At 37.0% G+C, this 24,008-nt stretch overlaps 1 protein-coding gene across 1 annotated transcript; it reads right to left on the reverse strand.

The window, feature by feature from the left end:
• On the reverse strand, window positions 1–24,005 carry WDR12 (WD repeat domain 12). Its single transcript, XM_006055012.3, has 13 exons — window positions 23,317–24,005; window positions 19,371–19,465; window positions 17,022–17,116; window positions 16,058–16,164; window positions 15,042–15,157; window positions 14,354–14,508; window positions 13,027–13,072; window positions 10,717–10,802; window positions 2,573–2,713; window positions 2,311–2,416; window positions 2,007–2,139; window positions 1,206–1,278; window positions 1–405 (listed from the first exon to the last, which is right to left on the reverse strand). The coding sequence occupies exons 1-13, from the start codon at window positions 23,355–23,357 to the stop codon at window positions 328–330; spliced, it is 1,272 nt and encodes a 423-aa protein (XP_006055074.1). The 5' UTR covers window positions 23,358–24,005; the 3' UTR covers window positions 1–327.
• Window positions 24,006–24,008: the final 3 nt, after the last annotated feature.

The following is a 24,008-nucleotide window of genomic DNA, read 5'->3' on the forward strand; positions in this document are numbered from 1 at the left end:
TGAACTTTTAATACATACTTTTATAGGACTTCAAAAGCAAATCGTAATTCAAACCAATACCTTTAGAAGAGAAATTAAAAACTCAGTTTAATTTCAAAGGTTTTCATAAGGTAGAGAATGCAGGCCATGTTTTATATTTAATAAACACAACTGTTGTATAATAAATACAAAATAAAAAGACAGTGATAACACTATCATCAAGGGTGAAACAGTATATTAACTTTAATCTAAAACACTGCTTCCTGTATCTGTATTGGTGTTAGCTGAGTATTCTCTATTGATTTTATTTATAGAAGGAATCTCTGTAGGCAAATTTATCTTTCACTTTCATGCCCCCACATGGGAAGTCGTAGGTGAATATCTGTAGGAATACAATTTATTGTCTGCTCCTCCACTCAGAAGTAACTGCATAAAGCGAGAGGGGAAAAAACAAACACATAAGTAAATACAATTATTTCATATGATAGCTAAACCTAATTAAACTATCAGTAGATATTCTGATTACAGAAAGAATTACAGATGAGCAATTAATTTGCATTGACAGTTAATACTCAGATGGGCCAATTGCATCAAATTTCACTACTAAAGCGCACACACACCCCCCACACATATATACACAGTATATTAAAACTTTAAAAGCGATGATTTTAATTTGGCTGAGGCATAATATGCTATCATACTTTCTATGAAGCATTTGCTAAGGAATGTAATAAAGTTTGAAGGGTAATATAGTTTTACCTATTTAAGAAAATCAAGTTTGTAAAGAACAGCAAATTAATTGTATATAGATAAGTGGGTATTACAGATTTTTCAAATAGCCCTAGGACCTGTATTTAGAAAGAGTTCTTAGGCAGTAAAATAACTAAATTATAATTCTTTAAGTACATTTTATAATATAGCCATATTATGTAATATTTTTCTAAGTAGGAAATACTTTGACACAATTAGTCTGAAGCAGCAAGTTTATGGACTTAATTTTATTAAAAATACTCTTGAGAAAAAAAACTGCTTCAAAATATTCAAATTCTTCTACTCCTAATAGTAAAGGATACTTTTTCTTCTTTAAATGATGAGGTTTTATGAGTATTAACTTAGAATACAGAATTATAAATATCAGATACATTGAAACTAATAACTATGTGAACACAACAAATTTATGCTAATAATGTAGTTTCCTCTCTATCAAATAACTGATAAATTCTTACCCCTGAGTCTGTCCAGTCTACACTCAGAACTTTGTCTTCATGAGCAGCCAGATCATAGAGAGGAGCCTTACAACTAAAGATGAAAATATTAACGTGTTATATGCATTTCATAGTATTAAACAAATATATGTGCATAATCACTTATACTCTTCTGAAAATTTCAGTTTGCCATCCTTGTCCCAATAACCACTTAATCTTAAAATTCTGAGTATTTTCTTGACTATCTCCTCCTGTATCATTAACAGATTATGGGTTTGGTTACTGCCTCTCCATTCTACTTGTAGAAATATGTAAATAAATTATATATACATTCTCTTGGAGGCCCTTTGCATATATTATTATTATAGCCCTAACTAAAGAAAGGAATTTTTAAATTTTTATCTTTAAAAAGTATATATTTTTATTTAATTTCCTATTAACATAATTTCTAATTTGATCAGTTTCATTCATTTAGGCCACTTGCCTTCCAATTCTGTGTCATATTTATATTAAGGCTCAGGATTCTTTTTTGCTATTTTATGTAACGAGGTGAGAAAGATGGATTTCATAAACTTGTGTATGTTTTTTTTTGGCAAAAGATAAACTATCACAAATTCATCCAGAATGCAAAAGGTAACATATTGAGAAAATTCTTTTGATCCTGGCCTTCCTTTTTGATACCAATTATGTATCATTTCAGGGCATATGACCAAGAACATTTTTTTCACCATTCTGCTTTTGGATAGTCATTTCAGTGTTCATTTTCTTTGTATTCAACAGGCAATTGATATACATCTTTTATTAATCATAAACAGGAATTACCTTCTGGTATCCCACAGCTTAACCATGTTATCTAAAGAACCAGAAATGAGCTGCTGTTCATGGGTAGGAGACCACTTTACTGATGTTACCCAACCTGTATGTGAGGTTAGGGACAGCGACACCAAAGAACCATCTGAACAAAACAGATAATGATTATTAAATTTTAGAAAAGAGTAGTAGGCAGAACACCTCCCCCGCCCCCCACATCAAATTTGTAGAAAATTATCTTTCATACACAGCTCTAGAGAGAAGAGAAATTGATGTTATTCACCCATGTTTTCCTCTGGAGATTTATATAACTCACCTTTAGTTCGGGGATCCCACAGTCTGATATGCCTATCTGTACTTCCAGATGCTAAACGTTTACAAAGTGGAGAATAGGAGATACAATTAAACACTTTATTTCCTGTCTGGGAAGGGAAAAAAAAAAAGGAAAGACCATGTAACCAGAGTAGGCTAAAAGTGATCATCTCTGAGAAGTTTACCACTTAAAAGCTCAAAGTTAAAATAAGTAATTTTTTTTTTAAAAAGCTCTATCAGAGAAGCACTGAATTTGTAAGTCTTACCAAAGTTGACTTTAGACTGCCAGACTCAACATCCCATACTTTAATTGTGTGGTCCCAAGACGCACTGCAGATTTCTTCAGCATCTGACCATAGAACTGAGGAAATTGCTTCCTTGTGGCCAGAGAGGGTCACAATGGGAGTCTAGAAATGAAAAGGCACACAAAAGGGAAAGCATTTTCAGTTCAGGGTAATCAGAACAATCATAGTAGTTATTACTTCTGAAACCCATATGGCAAATATTCTGTCAGGTGCTTTAGCCCTCCTGTCCTGCTCTATTTCATCTTTACAGCGACCCTCTAAGAGACACTTGAGTTGAGAAAGATAACTTGCCCAAGGTCATGCTGCTTAAAGATGGCAGATTTGAGTTTGAACCCAAATATTACTCCAAAATTTGTAGTCTTTCCACAAGATTCTGTTGCTACCCCATCTGCTCTACTTTTCATTTTCAGGAATATTGACACTAAATTTTCTCAGTTGACAAACATGTCACATGTAGAAGCTAGGAGAAAAAGCCCTGGGAGCAGAAAGATGTAGGTTTGAGTTAACGTGCTGCCATTTTCTATATGACTCTTCCAGGTTAATTAATTTCAATAAGTTATTCTCACCACCTCATTTCTTCAGCATCCAATCTTTAAATTATGTCCCTGGTTCATTTATTAAAACTCCAAAATCTCTAACATCCCTCTCAAATTAAAATCCTCAAACTAGTAAGGTATCTGTATTAAACACCAGGAAAATGTAAAAGAAAGAGGGAAAGAGCTCTGAAATGAGGGATAGTCTATCTACTTTTTTAACTCTTGTTACATTTCACTTCCTTACATGTTAAAGGAATTACACCAGATTAGACATCAGCAAAGTTTTTTGATAAAGGTCCAGAAAGAAAAATTTCTTAGCCTTTCCAGGCCACATACAGTCTCTTTTGCATATTCCTCTTTGTTTTTAAAGCCTATTAAAAATGTAAAAATCCCTCAGCTCTTTATAGCACAAAAATAGGCCAGAGTGAGAGCTCCTGTTGGGCTGTTATTTGCCACCTCCTGTTCCAAATGATCCCTAAAATCTCTTTTCCAGCTCTAAAATTTTCCTGGAAGTAGTAAAGGAACCTGATAGAGAAGTGAGGAACAGAGCAGCCTCTGTTGTGATCCAAAACAAAAGGTAACAGAGATAATCAGAGGTTCCAGGATAGGAAATGACATGTAAAATGATGGGTAGACTTAAACGAATAAGCAATTACATTCCTAGGTATGGAATTGGAATTGAAAAATGAAGACTTTTCAAGAAAAATGAAAACTTAGGTTCATACAAAAAACTGCCCACAAGTGTTTCTAGCAGTTTTATTTGTAACTGTCAAACCAGAAACAACCCAAATATCCTTCAACTGGTGAATGATTAAACCAACTGTTGTACAATATATCCATACAATAGAATGCTACTCAGAATTTGAAAGGAATAAACCATGATATGGGGGCTTCCCCGGTGGCTCAGATGGTAAAGAATCTGCCTGCAATGTGGGAGACTTGGGTTTGATCCCTCGGCTGGGAAGATCTCCTGGAGGAGGGCATGGCAACCTGCTCCAGTATTCTTGCCTAGAGAATCCCTAGCCTGGCGGGCTACAGTCCATGGGGTTGCAAAGAGTTGGACACTACTGAGCGACGAGGCACAGCACAAACCATGATATACCCAATAACTTGGATGAATCTTTGTTTTTTCCCTTAAATATATTATGTGAGAAAAAAAAAACCTTGATGCCAAAGGCTACTTACTGTGTGATCCTACTTATATGGTATTCTAGAAAAATTCTAGGAATGAAGATTAGATAGTAGTTGTTAAGAGTATATAAATAGAGAGAAAAGGTTGACTAAAAATGGGCAACATGAGTTTTAGGGGATGGCAAACTGTTCCATATTTTGAATATGTATTAGTTACATATTATATGTATTTACCAAAACTCAAAAGCTATACACCAAAAAGAGTGACTTTTCTTGTTTTTGTTGTTTAGTTGCTAAGTTGTATCTGACTCTGCGAACTCATGGATTATAGCCCGCCAGGCTCCTCCATCTCTGGGATTTCTCAGGCAAGAATACTGAAATGGATTGCCATTTTCTTCACCAGGGGATCTTCCTGACCCAGGGACTGAACTTGTGTCTCCTGCATTGGCAGGCAGATTCTTCACCGCTGAGCCACCAAGGATGTAAATTTTTTTAAAAAGAGGTAGAAAAAAAAAAGGTAGAAAAGTCAACTTTGGCACTGTTAACTGCAAACAAACTTTAGTAGAATGAAAATGAAAGTGACTCAGTTGTGTCCAACTCTGCAACCCCGTGGCCTATAACAGTCCATGGAATTCTCCAGGCCAGAATACTGGAGTAGGTAGCCTTTCCCTTCTCCATGGGATCTTCCCAACCCAGGGACTGAGCCCAGGTCTATTATTATTATTCTACTATTTAGTAGAATAATACTGAAGAAAAGCCATTTTGAGAGAAAATGTGGAAAAAACCTTATCGTATGTTAATGTATTAATATGAAACAAATGACCATTAAATGAACTGATTGAGAGTGTTATTCATGTTAAAAGAAGTCAAATACTAGAAAGAAATCTAGAGAGAAGATAACTATTTTTGAAATTTGTCTTATTTTAGTCTTCATAACCCAACTTTTCCTATTATTTCTGATTTTCACTTCAAATAGCTCTTCTACTTTTTCTCTGCATTCACAATTTGGCTAACTGTTACAAGAGTCCTAGCTTTTTGGTCTGTCTTAGCTTTTGACATGCCTTCTTCACTAAGCTTAATCATTTCCAGCTTTTGATTTAAAATGTGAGACATGAGACACTGCCTTTCCCTTCAACACCTAGAGTCCACTGTGGGGTTTTTAACTGGCCTGATTTCAATATTGTTGAATCTCAGGAATAGGGAGGCCCAAGGAGGGAGACAGAAATGGGGCAGCGGCTTGTCGGTGGAGCAGTCAGGACTTACACATTTACTGATTAAGTTCACTGTCTTACAGAGGCATGGTTCATGGCAGCCCAAAGCCATTACAATGGTAACATCAAAGACCACTGATCAGGACTTCCCTGGTGATGCAGTGCATAACAATTTGCCTGCCGATGCAGGAGACATGGGTTTGATCCCTAGTCCGGGAAGATTCCACATGCTGCAGAGCAGCTAAGCCGGTGCGCCACAACTACTGAGCCTGCGTGCTGCAACTACTGAAGCCTGTTCACCTACAGCCTGTGCTCCACAACAAGAAAAGACCCTGCAGACACAATGAAGAGTAGCCCTCTGCTCGTCGCAACTAGAGAAAGCCTGATCAGCAACAGAGACCCAGGGTAACCATAAATAAATAAATAAAATTCTATAATAAAGCTCACAGATCACAATAATAATAATAATTTAAAAGTCTGAGGATTTCTCATGTGGTCCAGTGGTTAAGGACAGTGTAGGACAGGAAAGCCTGGCATGCTGCAGTCCATGAGGTCACAAAGAGTCAGGCATGACTGAGCGACTGAACAACCAGTGGTTAAGATGCTGCGCTTCCAATGCAGGGGTTGCAGATTGGATCCCTGGTCATGGAACTAGGGTCTCACATGCTGTTTGGTGCAGCCAAAAAATGAATACATTAATTTTTTAAAAAATGCCTGAGATATTGTGTGGGGAGCTGCCTGTGAGAACGGGGTCCTTTATCTAAAGGACACAGCCCTGGGAGCTGCCTCAGTCCTTGAGGGTTTGCTTGCAAACACAGCTCTCTGTCCCGCTACCCCAGAGATGAGGCAACTATTAACTGCAGACACCTGGAGTTCTGGACAAACTTTTCACGCACAAGGAAATGTTATCTGGTGTAAGAAATAATAACAGGGTGCCATTCCCATGCTCTCAAGATTTTTTGTGACTTTTAGTAAGATGTATAGGTCAGCCAAGAAGAATGTTAACTGTCTTGTCTTTCTCACGCTCTCCTGTATAAATATAAGATGCTGAATAAAGTCGTGGTCAGACCGCTTCCCTTTGTGGAGACGTGTCTGATCCTCTTGACCCCATCTTTGCTGTAGTATTCTTTCTCAGCTGCTATGTGCACATTCTCGGGACCTGATCGACTGTGCTGGCTGGCTCTGGCAATATTGTGAGATTTATTGATATCAAAGTGTGACACAGACACGAAGTGAATGAATGTTGTTGGAAATATACCAACAAACCTGCTTGATACATAATTGCCACAAAGCTTCAATTTATAAAAAACATATTATCTTATCTGCAAAGTGCAATAAAAATGAGGTATGCCCGTATACATGAAGTATAAAACTGCTACTGCTAAGTCACTTCAGTTGTGTCCGACTCTGTGCGACCCCATAAATGGCAGCCCACCAGGCTCCCCCATCCCTCGGATTCTCCAGGCAAAAACACGGAGTGGGTTGCCATTTCCTTCTCCAGGGCATGAAAGTGAAAAGTGAAAGTGAAGTCGCTCAGTTGTGTCCAACTCTTAGTGACCCCATGGACTGCAGCCCACCAGGCTCCTCCATCCATGGGATTTTCCAGGCAAGAGTACTGGAGTGGGATGCCATTGCCTTCTCCCAGTATAAAACTCTAAGTGATGTAAGTCAGAAGAATGATCACTTTCAGGAGGCTACTGATTTCAAGGGAGCCTAGAGAGAGTCTTCTAGGAGGTGTTGGTAATTCTTGATGTTTTGCTTTGGATAGTGATTACTTGCGTATACACAACTAAAAATTCATTGAGTTGCATACTTCACTATATGTATGCCAACTTTTAATTAATATAAAGATTTTTAAAAAGCTACCTTATGAGTAAAGAATTTTGATAATTCAAGAAGTGTTTTTCTACTCAAAACATATTCTTTAAAGGTTGATTAGGTATATGCATCAATAAATTGCCACTGGCACATTATCCAATTGATAAGGCATTTATAGTTTTAATTTGTCCTATGAGAAAAATGATAAGGAAGCTGAGTTGCGAATCATTCCACTTGCAATTCAGCAGTCTGTGTTTAAATGTATAAATTGTAAATCACTACTTCCAATTGAAAATAGTAAGTGCTACTATTTATTGCAGTTTACGTGAGTTTGATGAATCATTTGTGATCATACTTTATTTCTCATTTTCAACAGCTTTATAAGCTATCTTTTTATTGGTGACTATAAGAATTAAGGTGCAAATGTGTACCTAATTCACTGCATATCAATTAAAGCTGTGAGATAATGAAAGAAAAAAATATGATTTCCTACATCTGACTCAGTATTGTTCCTCTCATTAAGTATATTAATTCAGGTCAGATCATAATAAATATCCTTCTAAAGGAATAGAGCAAATATGAATGAACTTTCTGAGTGTAATTTAATTGGCTATACTAGTGAAATGATAGAATAAAAACTTCAGAACTCTTGATTTCTAGTGATTTAGGAGATGTACTAGAATTACATCTTAGATGTATGAAACATTAATATTATTACTACTTTTTAAATTGAAGTACAGTTGATTTACAATGTTTGTTAGTTCCTGGTATATAACAAAGTGATTCAGTTACATTCTTTTTCAGATTCTTTTCCATTATAGTTTATTACAGGATATTGAATATAGTTTCCTGTCCTATACAGTTAAGACCTTGTTGTTATATATAGTAGTTGGTATCGGCTCATCCTAAACTCCTAACGTGTCCCCCCAGCCACCACCTTTTCCCTTTTGGTAACCATAATTTTGTTTTTTATGTCTGTGAAACATTATCATTAAACAGTTAGGTAATGAGATACTTAACTTTGTGCAAGCTCTAACAATTAAAAGATCTTACTTTAAAATTCACCATGAGATCAAATAAAATAGCTAAATAACCTACCAATCTGTAAGCCTAGCTTTTTGTTGTTGTTTAGTTGCCAAGTCGTGTCCAACTCTTTACACCCCATGGACTACAGCACAGCAGGTCTCCCTGTCCCTCACCATCTCCTGGAGCTTGCCCAAGTTCATGTCCATTGAATCAGTAATGCCATCCAGCTATCTCATTCTCTGTTGCCATCTTCTCCTTCTGCCTTCAATCTTTCCTAGCATCAGGGTTTTTTCCAATGAGTTGGCTGTTCGCATCAGGTGGCCAAAGTATTGGAAATTCGGCTTCAGCACCAGTCCTTCCAATGAGTATTCAGGGTTGATTTAAGATTGATTGGTTTGATCTCCTTGCTGTCCACAGGACTCTCAAGAGTCTTCTCCAGCACTACAGTTCGAAAGCATCAATTCTTCAACCTTCCTAATGGTTCAGCTCTCATGTTAGTATATGACTACTGGAAAGACCATAGCCTTATACAGACCCTTATCGGCAAAGTGATATCTTTGCTTTTTAACACACTGTCTACGTTTGTCATAGCTTTCCTGCCAAGAAGCAACCATCTTCTAATTTCATGGCTACAGGCACCATCTGTAGTGATTTTAGAGCTCAAGAAGAGGAAATCTGTCACTGCTTCCACATTTTCCCCTTCTGTTTGCCATGAACTGATGGGACTGGATGCCATGATCTCAGTTTTTTAATACTGAGTTTTAAGCTGGCTTTTTTAGTCTCTTCCTTCACCCTCATCACGAGGCTCTTTAGTTCCTCTTTGCTTTCTGCCATTAGAGTGGTATCATCCGCATATCTGAGGTTGTTGATATTTCTCCCAGCAATCTTGATTCCAGCTTATAACTCATCCAGCCCGGCATTTTGCACAATGTGCTCTGCATGTAAGTTAAATAAACAGGGTAACAATAAACAGTTTTGTTGTACTCCTTTCTCAATCCTGAACCAGTCATTTGTTCCATACAAGAATCTGTTACTTCTTGACCCACATACAGGTTTCTCAGGAGACAGGTTAAGATGGTCTGTTCCCATCTCTTTAAGAATTTTCCACAGTTTATTGTGATCCACAGTCAGAGGCTTTAGTGTAGTCTATGAAACAGAGGTAGATATTTTTCTGGAATTCCCTTGCTTTCTCAATGATCCAGCAAATGATCTGGATCAATTGGCAATTTGATCTCTGAGGTTCCTCTGCCTTTTCTAAACCCAGCTTGAACATCTGGAAGCTCTCCGTTCACATACTGCTGAAGCCTAGCTTGAAGGATTTTGAGTATAATCTTACTAGTAGCATGGGAGATGAGTGCAATTTTACAATAGTTTGAACATTCTTTAGTATTGCCTTTCTTGGGAATTGGGATGAGGATTGACCTATTCCAGTCCTGTGGCCATTGCTGGGTTTTCCAAATTTCCTGACATACTGAGTGCAGCACTTTTATAGCATCATCTTTTAGGATTTTAAATAGCTCTGCTGGAATTCCATCACTTGCACTAGCTTTATTGGCAGTAGTGCTTCCTAAGGCCCACTTGACTTCACACTCTAGAGTATCTGGCTCTAGGTGAGTGACCACACCATCGTGGTTATCAGGGTTATTAAGATCTTTTTTGTACAGTTCTTCTGTGTGTTCTTGTCATCTCTTCTTGATCCCTTATGCTTCTGTTAGGTCTTTACCATGCCCATCTTTGGATGAAATGTTACTTTGATATTTCCAGTTTTCTTGAAGGTATCTCTTTTTTTTTTGAAGGTATCTCTAATTGTTCCCCTTCTGTTGTTTTCTTCTATTTCTTTGCATTGTTCATTGAAAAAGGTCTTCTTGCCTCTGCTGTTCTCTGGAACTCTGCATTTAGTTGGGTGTAACTTTCCCTTTCTCCCTTGATTTTTTGCTTCTCTTCTTTCCTCTGTTATACACAACCACTTTGCCTTCTTACATTTTTCTTTGGGATGGTTTTGTTTGCTGCCTTCTGTACAATATTGCGAACTTCTGTCCACAGTTCTTCAGGCACTCTGTTTATGAGATCTGATCCCCTGAATAAAGCGATGAGGCATGCCGTGCAGGGCCACCCAAGACAGATAGGTCATACTGGAGAGTTGTGACAAAATGTGATCCACTGAAAGAGGGAATGGCAAACCACTCCTGTATACTTGCCGTGAGAACCCCATGAACAGTATAAAAAGCCTAGCTTAATGCCATTATATTCAGTGACTCAAAATGCAGCAGTTTCATAATAAAAATTTAGTAATCTACCGAAAGAAAGTCTAATTATGGTTGAAGTACCAAGACAAAAGGAAACTAAATACAGTAAAGTACCATCAGTTCTCACAAATACTTACCCGTGTTAGTCCCAACTGCTCTGTTTTCTGTTTCTTTCTTGGTCGATTTGTGGATTCCTCCATTTCATCTTCTTCATCTGTAGGAACTATATCATAGATAAGTAGATATGATAAGTTTAAAATTTAAAGTAAATATTAATTACAAACAATATCAAAGGATTGTTATATTTCTGGGCATATACTTCATGTTATCTCAACTGGTTAGGAATGAATATTTTTTTTTATTTTGGTTAATGGAAAATCCTATCTAAAAAAATACATGGGTTACCAATCTTCCAAAAGGAGAAAGCAAAAAATAAAGTACATTAAAATCCTAAAATCTAACCAGTTTGGTATCTTATAAAGATTATCATTATGGACCTTCATCAGTTTACCAGATCTATGAAAAGTTGCTTACCACTTTAGTTGTAGGAGAGTTTTGACAAAAAGTGTATTTATATTATAAAGGGAATGATATGGTAAATAAACACGTTAAAAAGACATACATTCCAGCCATCTTTATTTTTCTTGACTGTTTCACTTTTATTTTTACTGCATTAAAAAAAATTAATTTTATTTATTTATTTTTGGCTATGCTTGGGTCTTCATTGCTGCATGGGCTTTTCTCTAGTTGCAGCAAGCAGAGGCTACTCTTTGGTTGCAGTGCGCTGGCTCTAGGGTGTGCGGGCTTCATGAGCTGCAGCTCCTGGGGGCTCCAGAACACAGGCTCAATAGTGTGATGCATGGGCTTAGTTGCTCTGCAGCATGTGGAATCTTCCCAGATCAGGGATCGAACCCATGTATCTCCTGCACTGGCAGGCGGATTCTTTACCACTGAGCCACCTGGGAAGACCTATTTCACTTTTCTATCAATAAATTTAAAGTGTTTCATAGATAGTTTTTTTAAAAACAAAAAACAAAAAACTTTGTTATCCACCATTTGGCTAGGTAGCAAACCCAGATAAACAAACCATAGAGTTTAATGTTTTGTAACTGTTTATAAATGTCATGTGCTTTCCCCAGAATGACTATAAGCATCTTAAGGGTAACAAGTATTCACATATATGTCATCTACCTAGCACTATCAAAAAGTATTTCACAAGAGGAAAAACTCCTCCATAAACGTTCTACCTCAAAACTGCTTGTTTTAATGAATTTTGGGGGGAAAAAAAAAACTAAAATGCTTTATATTTCCTGCCATCTTACACATACTTATTTAAAACTGTTTAGGCTTTTCTTGATTATCTTCCACTCCCTGCCTCTACTTTGTGAACTGAATTTAGGGTGGTGATGGCACTTTAGTCTCCAAGTCGTGTCTGACTCTTGCAACACCATGGACTGCAGCCCGCCAGGCTCCTCTGTCCATGGGACTCTCCGGGCAAGGATACTAGAGTGGGTTGCCATTTCCTTCTCCAGGGAATCTTCCTGACCCAGGAATTGAACCTGGGTTTCCTTCATTGCAGGAAGATTCTTTACCAACTGAGCTATGAGGGAAATTGTACAGTAGTAATAGAGCAATTTCCTCAAAAGTTAGCAGGGGTATTCTGTTAACCTGTGCAATAAATAGTTCTGTACTATTATTCTTTAAAACATACTTGGGTTTTCCCCTTCTTTTCTTCTAGAAGTGTCTTCTTACTATTATCAAAGAACCTTCCTCTATGAGTCCCCCTTTCTCCTCTAATTGTTCCTTCTAATCTATTTTTTCAAAGTAAGAAAGTTCAGTAAAATTGTATTAAAAAAATTATTTAAACTAAGCCACCTTAACTAAGAAATTTCTCTAATACTAAAGTATCAATATGACTCAGAAGGTTAGTTATTTCCAGGTTTTTTAATAAGGGGACTCTGAGAACTAAGGCAGTTAAGTCCCACTGCACCAGATGTGTTCCTGATACTTGCAGGGATTCAGTGACACTGCCCAATAAATAAGGGAGTGGTGGGGCAGAAAGACAGAAATTACTAATTTTTCTCTCTACTATAGTACTTTGTTTTGGGCTTTCCAGGTGGCAATAGTGGTAAAGAACCCACCTGCCAATGCAGGAGATGTAAGAGACCTGGGTTTGATCCTTGAGTCAGGAAGATACCCTGCAGGAGGGCATGACAACCCACTCCAGTATTCTTGCCTGGAAAATCCCATTTGGATTCTGGCGGGCTACAGTCCATGGAGTGCAGAGTCGGACACGACTGAAGTGACTTAGCATGCATATAGTACTTTGTGACCCAAAAGCCGTGGTCCATTTTTTATGGCAAATTATGGGCTAAAAAAGTCTTTTTTTACATGACAATTTTTAAAAAGCCACTAATAAGTGAAAGTAGAAGAAATATTTCATTTACCTGTAGACCATATCTTTAGCATCTTATCCCAGGAGCCACTGCAAAACTAAAAAAATATATACATATGAAGGGAAAAACAGGATGAAATATAATCCATCTTATTATTTGCCTTTTTTTCCCCCCTGCTATTTAATTTGAAACATTTACTTTGCCATGAAATCCTTCCTACTATGGCATCATCTTTCTGCTTGTCTTCCTAGTCTCTGGGAAGTTGTATCCTCAATCTCATGGCAGTTTAAAGAACTACCATTCTTACGGGGCCTGTACCCTGGTCACGGTTGCTTACATCAGGGTGGGCAACTGACTGACGCTGTGCTAATAAGTCTTTCCTCCTTCAGAGCCTTTTTGGGGAAAACTTGTGTTCTAGAGAGTTGAAGTTATTTGTTTCCCAGAGACAGACAGTACAGGGTGTAAAACTTGGGAATACTGAAGGCTAGGTTTTATTGCCATGTAGGGAAACCAGTTTGAGTTGAGAAAATGAAGTCAATATGGGGAGACAAGAGAAGGAGGAGGTATGCCATATGCAAGCTTCTACTCCCCTGGTTTGAAAACGATCATCGCCCTGCTCATGATGTGATTCATCACTCCTTCCTTGGATCTTTTAAGCTAAAAAATTTCAGGATGAGTTTCTGTCTCTTATAGCCAAGAGACAGGGAACAGTTAATTCACTTAAAGTTTGACTCAACAACATGTAAACCTTCATAATGGCTCAGAATGAATACACATCAATCTTTGAATGCCGAAATGTCCTCTATTATGCTAACTGGCAAAGAACTATTGAAGAAACAGTCTTAAATCTAGAATACTTAATTGTGGTCTGGAGAATTTCCAGATGAAGAGTTTATAACCCGTCTTAAGTAAAAGCTGTGTTGCCCTCATGGTTTGTTTTAACTTTAACCATTCTGTCATGATACAGAGTAGATTGGCAATAATTGTAAAACAACCTCGATTAACACCAACTTTAGCGTATGCCAAGTCTTAGGTGATCCGCTAGACATTTTCATCTGATGACAGCACTATGAGTAGTTGAAGGACTGAAAACGGCAAACACTGTGATTTAAGACGGTTACACAAAGAAATTACTTGTTTACCTGAGTTCTTAAAATTTCTGCAGTTTATGTAAAATTCCAAACCAAAGATACCTAGAGTGAGGGAATGACTCTTGATATGTCTTATTATATGAGTATTTATTTCTGGTTTGAAATCATATTCTTCAGCTGTTATAAAAGTAGGCCAATCACAGTGACTTTATGTAGAAAAGAACTTACTCGCACAAGAATCTCAAATTCTAACTGCACACAGTACTACTAACACCATAACTACTTACTTTGGCTCCTGTGCTGTCCACAGCGATGGAGTCCACACTGCCAGCATGGCCCCTGCAGCAGTGCAGAGCTTTCACCTTGTTCCTTTCTACATTCCACTCCCACAAGAGAACAGTCTGATCCATAGAGGCACTCAGTAGCAGGCAAGACAAATTGTCTTAAGAAAGGAGAACACAAGAAACAAATTAGTACAAAAATTTTACAGTGTTCTGAAACTAAAGAAATAAACTTTTTGTGGTTGTTGAGAAAGATGTTAAAAAGGCAAAAGACCTCATGTAGCCACCTTTGAAAAAAAGCTAGCTTATGGTAAAAGGGGAAGACTCTACTATAGGGACTTCCTTGCTGGTCCAATGTGTTAAAACCCTGCAGTTCCACTGCAGGGGGTGCAGGTTTGATCCCTGGTCAGGGAACTAAGATCCTGCATGCCATGTGGTGCAGGCAAAAAAAAAAAACAACTATAAAAAAGATGCGCATTTAACACACTATTAACTTGAAAATGTATATTAGAAGACATAATTTTGGGATTCACTTCTACTGATTCATAGATTTTTAAAAAATATGTCTTTTCTTCAACACTGGGTATTTTAAAGTCCCCATAATAACTAAGGCATGAGACATTTCCTATCTTGTCCCAATCTTGTTTCCAATCCCTATCTAGGATTCCTCTCAGTTTAGGCAAAGAGTCCTAACCTTTTTTCACCCAGGCCACATCTTTTACAACATCTGTGTGTCCCACAATTGTCATTATTGATTTCCCTTCCAAGGACCAGATCCGAGAAGTCTTATCATAAGAACCAGTCAAGATCCTATGAAGAGAAAAAAAAAAAGTCCTATGAAATACAAAAAGCACCTTTTTCAAACCCTGAAATCAATTTTATTTCTAGAGCAATGATAAAGTAAACCTTGAAGATTATATTTTCTAACCTTTAATTTAAAGATTAAGACTTCAAAACACACTAGAATAAATCAGAAGATGTTACATTTGGCTTTTCCTCACCTCCTAAAAATAAAAATATAATCGACAAGCCGTAAATATCATTTTTACTATTGTTGTTAAATACTACCACTCCCAGGGAAGCTAAGCAAATTGTTTGAAAAGCCTAATAGTCCTTTGTGTTTAACCAGTGAAAACCATTAAATAGAAAACCAGTAGAACCATTTAAAAAGTAAAATCAATAAAAACGTAACTATGTAATAACTCTGGGGAGACATTCATTGAATGCAGACTCCTACTACGATCCATTCTTGATGTGTTTTTCTACAATTAAGGCCAGTAGGGTTTTGCTCTAAACCATTCACACCTTCTGATTCCAATCTACTCTTTTCAGCCCTAAAATAGCATGACCTGCATCTTCAGGGTAGTAGGTTAGGAGATCTGTGGCTAGAAAAGGTTTTTTTCCCTTCTATGAAACAAGTTATATCCTTAGTCTTAAAAGCAACATAATCAAATAAATGCCCTAAGAGAAACAACCTATTTGGAAGATAAATGTCACTATGACATCTTGAGACAGAAAAGAAAACCTATTAATAGGTATGTTTCTTCTTGACTATACTAAATTTAAAGGTCTTTGGCATGGTTACAAGATATATATGTGTTTGTGTGTGTGCATATATATATATATGTAAATTACTTTCACAAAGAACAGGCAATTAGAGAAAAATATTCACATATTACATTTAAAACAAGAACATTCATCTGGCAATACCATTCCTCTGTCCCTTCGATCGCACTGATCCAGTCGTCATGGAACATGCACTGTTCTGGCTGAGGGGCAGTGTACTTCTCCACGTACTCTAGTTCTACAACTTCTTCCTAGTCACAGAGAAAAAGCAGAAATCCATCAGGTGGTGCAGTTTTTAAACAGTACATTATGAAAATAAAAGAGCCCCAGTTTATCTCCTTCATATAATTCCTCTTCAAAATCAAAAAATTTTGGAGCCATATAGAAAGTGAAAAACTTTATTTGACCTAACAGTATGCTAACAGTAATATTAAGAAATATTAATGATCTTGGAAACTTATGTTTAAAGTGGAAAAAAAGAATATAAGAAACTATAAAATCATAAAAACATACAATTTAATGGATACAGAACTTCTCTTTAAGATGATGAAAAAATTCTAGGAATGGACAATGGTGATGGTTGCATAGCACTGGGAATGTACTTAATTGTACACTTAAAAATGGTTAAAAGAGAAATTTTATGTATATGTTACTACAGTTTCAAAAATTGCCCCCTTAATTATAAAAGCAATTATAAATTATATTTTAAATTATAAAAGCAATAATAAGGTAAGTTTGACAATTAGAGGAAGAGAGCAATCACTAAAAACCACATAAACCCCACCCACAAGCTTATATATATATACAATCGTTTTATACACCTTTACTAGTAGTAAACATATTTGCTCGATATGTTTCTTAATAACTTCACAAACATGAAGTTATCTTTCCATATTCATTTATCTGCATTCTTTGAATAATTTTCTTCTCTTAGAAGAAAAGAGGGGATTTAAAAATTGAACATACAGAAACCAAGGTTCAAATTTTTAGGAAAAAATAATCAAAAGGCTCTTGGTTGCTGTAGATTCAGGTTGATTCTAAATGGAGTTTTCCTACATTATCTGGTAATACCTTCAGTAAAATAGAGCAGGTAAACATTCGAACTTACTGATGAGATGTTTTCCAGTTCCATGTGTTTGAACAAGGGCATTCGTAGAAACTGGCCCTTGATGAGGAAATCAAACTCCACATGTTTGTGGAACTCTACAGAAAATACATAATAAAAGTATCAGTATTAGGACCTGAAGTGGTATTGGCAGACATAAATGAGAGACCCCAAAACAAAGAGGTACCTATTATCCCAGTGTGGCCTTCAAGTTTCCCTAGACTGTCCCCATGGCACAACAGGACCACGTATTCCAGTATATTATGTGATTTTAAAGAACAGAAATACTTTGTTGGTATTAATATTTTTACTGTGGATAGTATAACCATTTTGAGTAAAGAAAAACTTTGTATTCTATGAAAAATCCCATAATACCAAAAGTAGAAATAACATAATGAATCCTCTTTTGCATCTTTTGCCAACTCATGGACAATCACCTATACTCCTCCCCCTCCTCTTCCTACTGGTTTATTTAAAACCAAAACTCAGAAATGATATAATTTCATCTGTAAATGCTTCAGTATATATCTCTAAAATACAAAGATTTTTAAAAAGTCACAAGTGTTAAAAATTTTAAATTATTTCTCTAATATCATAAAAAGCCTGACAATGTTCGCATTTCCTTGTTTTGTAAGTGTCTTTTTACAGTGAGTTTTTTTAGAATTGGCATCCAAAGTCTTCACATTATATCTGATTAATATCTTTAACAGTTCTCCATCCTTCTTTTCCTTTGCCTTTTATTTACTGAAGAAATTGGGTCTAATACTCACATTCTGGCTTTGGTTGTTTATATCTCCACGGTATCCCTTAATATGTTCCTCTACCACCTACATACAACCTGTACATTAGGCAGACCTAAATGCCTGATTAGACTTTGGGTTTACTTTTGGCAAAATATTTACACACAGTATTGTTTCCTATTGTATCACATTAGGAAGCAGCCGGGGGCTTCCCAGGTCGTGCAAGTAGTAAAGAACCTGCCTGCCAACATAGGAGACCTAAGAGACATGGGTTTGATGCCAGGGTTGGGAAGATCCCTTGGAGAAGGGCATGGCAACCCACTCCAGTATTCTTGTCTGGAGAATCCCATGGACAAAGGAGTCTGGCAGTCTAAGTCCATAGGGTCACAAAGAGTCAGACACGACTGAAGCGTCTTTGCACACACGCATGAAGCACGCTACCTCACTGTGACTCTTTTTACGATATTAAATTATCTCTGAGTTCAGAGTATGTCAGTCTGTTCCCATCCATCACAATGTTCTTTGTTAGCCTTTTACCTAATAAATGGCTTTAGTCGCTACTGATGATCAATTCTTAAATCCATCACTTCATTTGGAGTTACGAAATGCTAAAAATTCTTCATTTTATTTGATTTATTAGCTATACTCTTTTTTAAAGAATTCCCTGTGTCTCTGTCTTGTTACTTTTTAAAAATCTGCATCACAGAATTAAGAGAACGAACTTAATGCTTACTGGCAGGAAGGGATAGTTAGGGACTTTGGGATGGACATATACATACTGCTATGTTTAAAATGGATAACCAACAAGGAAATACTGTACAGCACATGGAACTCTGCTCAGTGTTACCTGGCAGTCTGGATGGGAGGGGAGTTTGTGGGAGAATGGATACATGTATATGTGCAGCTGAGTCTCTTCGTGGTTCCCCTAAAACTATCACAACATTGTTAACTGGCTACACCCCACTACAAAATAAAGTTTTTTAAAAAAAATCTGAATCATTTGCATCTTCAACTCAAGAGCAATGACTCAGTTATTCGATTTATATAAAAAGATAAATGAATGTTCATCTACAATTTAGAAAACTATACAAATATTTGCTTGCGTGCTCAGTTGTGTCCAACTTTTACTTGGGTAACAACAAACAATGATGTACTAGTATTGCAAAGTCTCTATCGCAAGAAAATAATTCTTATTCTAGTTCGAAAGAGTTTTTCAGCAAGTAGGATATATGACATCTTTGAAATGTAGAAAACTAACTATGCATCAGAATCTCTATATTATATCCATGATGAAAACGATAGGAAATGCTATACCAATATTCTGTATCAAGAACTTTTACCCTAAAAATCTTTATTCCTAAATCTCAACCATCTTCTCTCCATATTGCCTTAAAAGCAGATTAAACTAAATTTTTTCCCTAAAAACTTATTTCAAAGCATTTTTCAAAGTTATCATGTAGGAGGGAAATTATATGTTATAATTTATAAATTTTACCATTATAAAATGCATGCAGTATTATAGAATAATGCCCCCAAAGGGCTATAAATAACAATGTGATGTACTTTAGTTAGTTATTTTGTCCTCTCCTAACTTTTCATGGTATATACCTACCATTTTTGGCCTCCAGCAATTTATTGATGATGTTACTAAGGTCAGCAATTTCAGAGGCTGCAGGTATGGAGAAGGGAACATCATCTACTGCATATCTACAAAAAGGAAATGATACATCAAATCAAGTCTACAAATATTTTAACAAATGTGCATTTATTCATTCAACAAACATTTACTGGGTATCTAATACATGCCAGATATTTTGCTACTTGGGGTTAGCAAAAAATGAATTAACCTGTGGTCTCTGTACTTGAAAAGGGTTTATGTCTGGTAAACAAATACAAGGAAACTGTGTAAGAACAATGTCATAAGTAATACATAAAATGAGAGAACAAGGAAGCAGTAGGGTATTTCAACCAGAGAAAAGGAGGATGAGAGAGCAGACTCTGAAACGATGTATATAAAAAAAAAACACTCTTACACTACACATAGAAAAGCGAGTTTTCCCTGGGTGACATGGGGGAAGACAGAAAGAAGGGGTGCAAAAAAGCAGCATACACAAATAAAAAAGCTAAGTTATTAAACTGCCCAACCAACCTATTCCAAAGTGTTATTTTACTCTAGACAGTGACCAAGGATAAGGCTAAAGAGATGTGCATGGAGTGGCTTGGATGCTGTGTGCAGTACTTTTGACTTCTTTCCTTAGGCAATGAGGAACCACTGTCTAAATCAAATAACATCATCAAAATTTTGTTTAGTTAGATCTCTCTTGGGCAGCATTGCAGTGACTAGAGGCACCCACAACAGGAGGCAGACCAGAAACTCTTGTAAGAGAGAATGGGAGAAAATTCTTGCAAATCACATATCTGACAAGGAACATGCATCTGGAACATATAAAGAACATTTATAACTCAACAATAAAGACAACCCTATTTTTAAAATGGGCAAAGGATCAAAATAGGTATTTCTCCAGAGAAGACATACAAATGACCAACAGGCACATGAAAAGTTGTTGAGCACTGTCAGTCATCAAGGAAATGCAAATCAAACCACAAGGAGTTATCGCTTCATACCCATCAGGACGTTTACAATAAGAAAGACAGATTTTAAGTGTTGGTGAGTAAATGGAGAAACACTTATTCATTGCTGGCAGGAATGTAAAATGGTACAATTGCTTTGGAAAAATCTGGCAATTCCTCAAAAAGTTAAACATGGATTATCACTTGACTCAGCAACTCCATTCCTAAGTACATACCCAAGAGAAATAAACACATATGTTCACACAAAAACTTGTGCACAAATGGTTCACATTACCTCTATTCTTAATAGCCCCAAAGGTGGAAACAAACTAGAAGTCCATCAACTGAACAATGAAAACAAAATGTGGTATACCCACACAATGGAGTATTATTCAGCAGTAAAAAGGAATGAAGCACAACTTGGACAAGCCTCAAAAAACACCACACTAAGTGAAAGAAGCCAGTGACAAAGGACATGTTATATCATTCCATTTATAGGAAATGTTAGAGACAAAAACTGAATAAGCGACTGCCCTGGGCTGGTGGTATTTGGAAAATTTTGGAAGGGTGGGGGGAAAGGGTAACAGCAAAAGAGTCATGAAAAATGTTCTAAAATTTTCTGTGGTGATGGTTGCACAATTCTACAAAAATACTTAGTGAACTGAACACTTCAAAGGTGTGACATCTACTATACGTGAATTACATCTTAATAGTTGTTACAAAATCCAAAACCAAAAAAGTCTCCATAACGTCTGAATTACGGTTTTATTTGTGCAGAATGTAAAAGAGGTTTAGGTAGAACTTACAAGGCTCATCATGTCAAAAAAAGTAAGGACTTATTTAGGTTCTCCAAAAGGTAACAAAACCTAGAAATTGAAAGTTTTGGTTACTGCTTTGGTCAGTAAGATAGGGGTGGTGGGGGAAGAGAAGCATAATTCACATACTTATATATGAACATACATGCATATGTAAATTATATGCATCAGTTCAGTTCAGTTCGGTCGCTGAGTCGTGTCCGACTCTTTGTGACCCCATGGACTGCAGCACACCAGGCCTCCCTGTCGATCACTAATTCTGGGAGTTTACTCAAACTCATGTCCATCCCGTCGATGATGTCATCCAACCATCTCATCCTCTGTCGTCCCCTTCTCCTGCCTTCAATCTTTCCCAGCATCCGAGTCTTCAAACTCCAAACGACTGGAGTTTCAGCTTCAGCATCAGTCCTTCCAATGAATATTCAGGACTGATTTCCTTTAGGATGGACTGGTTGGATCTCCTTGCAGTCCAAGGGACTCTCAAGAGTCTTCTCCAACGCCACAGTTCAAAAGCATCAATTCTTCGGTGCTCAGCTTTCTTTATAGTCCAACTCTCACATCCATACATGACTACCATATAGAAAAACCAGAGGCTTGACTAGACGGACATTTGTTGGCAAAGTAATGTCTCTGCTTTTTAATATGCTGTCTAGGTTGGTCATAACTTTTCTTCCAAGGAGTAAGTGTCTTTTAATTTCATGGCTGCAGTCACCATCTGCAGTGATTTTGGAGCCCCCAAAAATAAAGTCTGCCATTGTTTCCACTGTTTCCCCTTCTATTTGCCATGAAGTGATGGCAAATCTTAGAAAACTAAGAGCATGGCATCCGGTCCTATCACTTCATGGCAAATTATATGCATATACATGAATAAATCTACTTTCCCTCTTCATTTTACTGATCAGAACATACTATATAAAAGGGAGAAGAAAGAAGTTTAATTTCTAGATTTTGTTAACTTTTGGGAAAATCTAAATATATAAACAAACACATATACACACATTTGGCATTTATCCATTTATCACAGCCATTTAAATGAGTTGCAGTTGCTCTAGTATTTCTTAAAATTTTGTGTGAATCAACAATAATCTCCATAAACCTTTTAATTAGAAAAAATACAGCAGTCATGGTATTGCATCACCATTTTCCTTTAGAACTATTTAGACTCAGTATATATACTCATATACAATTCATATATGCTGTATGCAACAGTACAAGAAGTGTAAGTATGATTTACCAGGTCAATTCATAAAACTAAAAACAAAGAATAAAAAATGTAATCTTAATTGATGTGGGAGTTTTTTTGTTTTTAGCTGACATTAACTTGTTAATACAGCTTATATTTATTATTTATCATCAGTACCAGAAAAACTAGACAAACATTTGTTGACTCAATCAATCCAATTAGCATAACTGCAGTCTCTACCATCAGGAGACTTAAAATATAGCTGAAGAGACTAGGCAAACAAAAAGAAAAAGTAATACTGTAATATATGCCACAAAGCAGAATATAATTAGGTTTCAAACGATTGCTATGTATCTGGGGACCATTTGTAAAATTGGTAAAATGTTCATATACATATACGTATACACATACGGGTGTGTATATATGTATACACACACATATATAACATGTATACGTATATGTGTAGGTATATGTATATAAATACCCAAAATTATAACTGAATTGACTTTACACTTTAAGCAAAAATCAGTTCTACCAACTCCCTATTGGGAGCTCCACCTTCTAGCCTGGTTTGGAAAAACATCATCTATCATCTACTTAAGAAAATGAAGTTCATGTTTTCAGACAACACCACTAGCCGTCAGACTCGAACGATTTGGTCCGTTGTTCACTGCTCAGTTGCATAATGCACTTAAATCAGGAAGCAAACCTGAAACCCTCAGGTCTCTCTACCCTTACAATTCAAATTATGTACAGCCTGAGAAGCTAGGCAGAAACGATGGGTGATTCTTTAGAAGTCCTCGCAAGGCACCGCAGAAAACGCGCTGAAGCGACGAATCCAGTCAAAAAGGGAACAGGTAAATTGACGGCAAAGACAACCAGGGATGCACAAGGTCACATGGAAGAGGTCCTAAAAACAAATTCCCGGGGCCCGGGGCGGGGGAGGGGAGGGAGTGAGGAAGGGCGAGAAAGGGAGTACGCTCACTTACTTCTTGTTGTCAGTGAAGAAGCGTGTCTGGAGCTGAGCCATGGCGTACCTAGAGAAACGTATGAGTAACAGACAATCGGCACTCTGGTCTTTCAGGACTACAAAAACAAGGATCTCAAAATGAGGCTGCACGTGTCAGAGAAAAGATGCAGTCGATCCCAGGGCTTCCGCTTTCTTTCCCCGGGCCTCAGCCCAAAGGGACCACGAGGCTGCCCTTTCTCAAGATCCAGCCCATAAACATCAACTACCTATTCCTAGAGTAGGAATCGTCGATTAGTGAGGCATAGTTTTAAAGGCGTCGCGTCTCTTCAATTTTTTTTTGTATTTTTAAAAATATATATATTTAAGCTTGCGATCGATTATGGAGATAAGAAAGAGGCCCGTTTCAAACCGACTTCTCTCCGTTTGAAATGTTAGCAGGCTATCCTTAGTCGCGATAATCCAAACACAGCTCCTAGATACTACAACTCCCAGAAAGCAGCGCTCCTCAGGTAATGTAGCCACTGGGAATTGTAGTCTTTTTTAACCACACTGCCCTCAGGCTATCTTCTTTGCATTAAACCGTCCCGACTCCAGGCAATGACCTATTATATTTCCTCGGCCTTCAGCTTTAACTTGCTAAAGTCTTTCCGGGTTTAATTTCTAAGCATACTTCCAATCAAAACTCTCAGTCTACCGAGATTTCTCTACTAG

This window comes from Bubalus bubalis, chromosome 2 (assembly GCF_019923935.1).
Source record: "Bubalus bubalis isolate 160015118507 breed Murrah chromosome 2, NDDB_SH_1, whole genome shotgun sequence".
Classification (NCBI taxonomy): domain Eukaryota; kingdom Metazoa; phylum Chordata; class Mammalia; order Artiodactyla; family Bovidae; genus Bubalus; species Bubalus bubalis.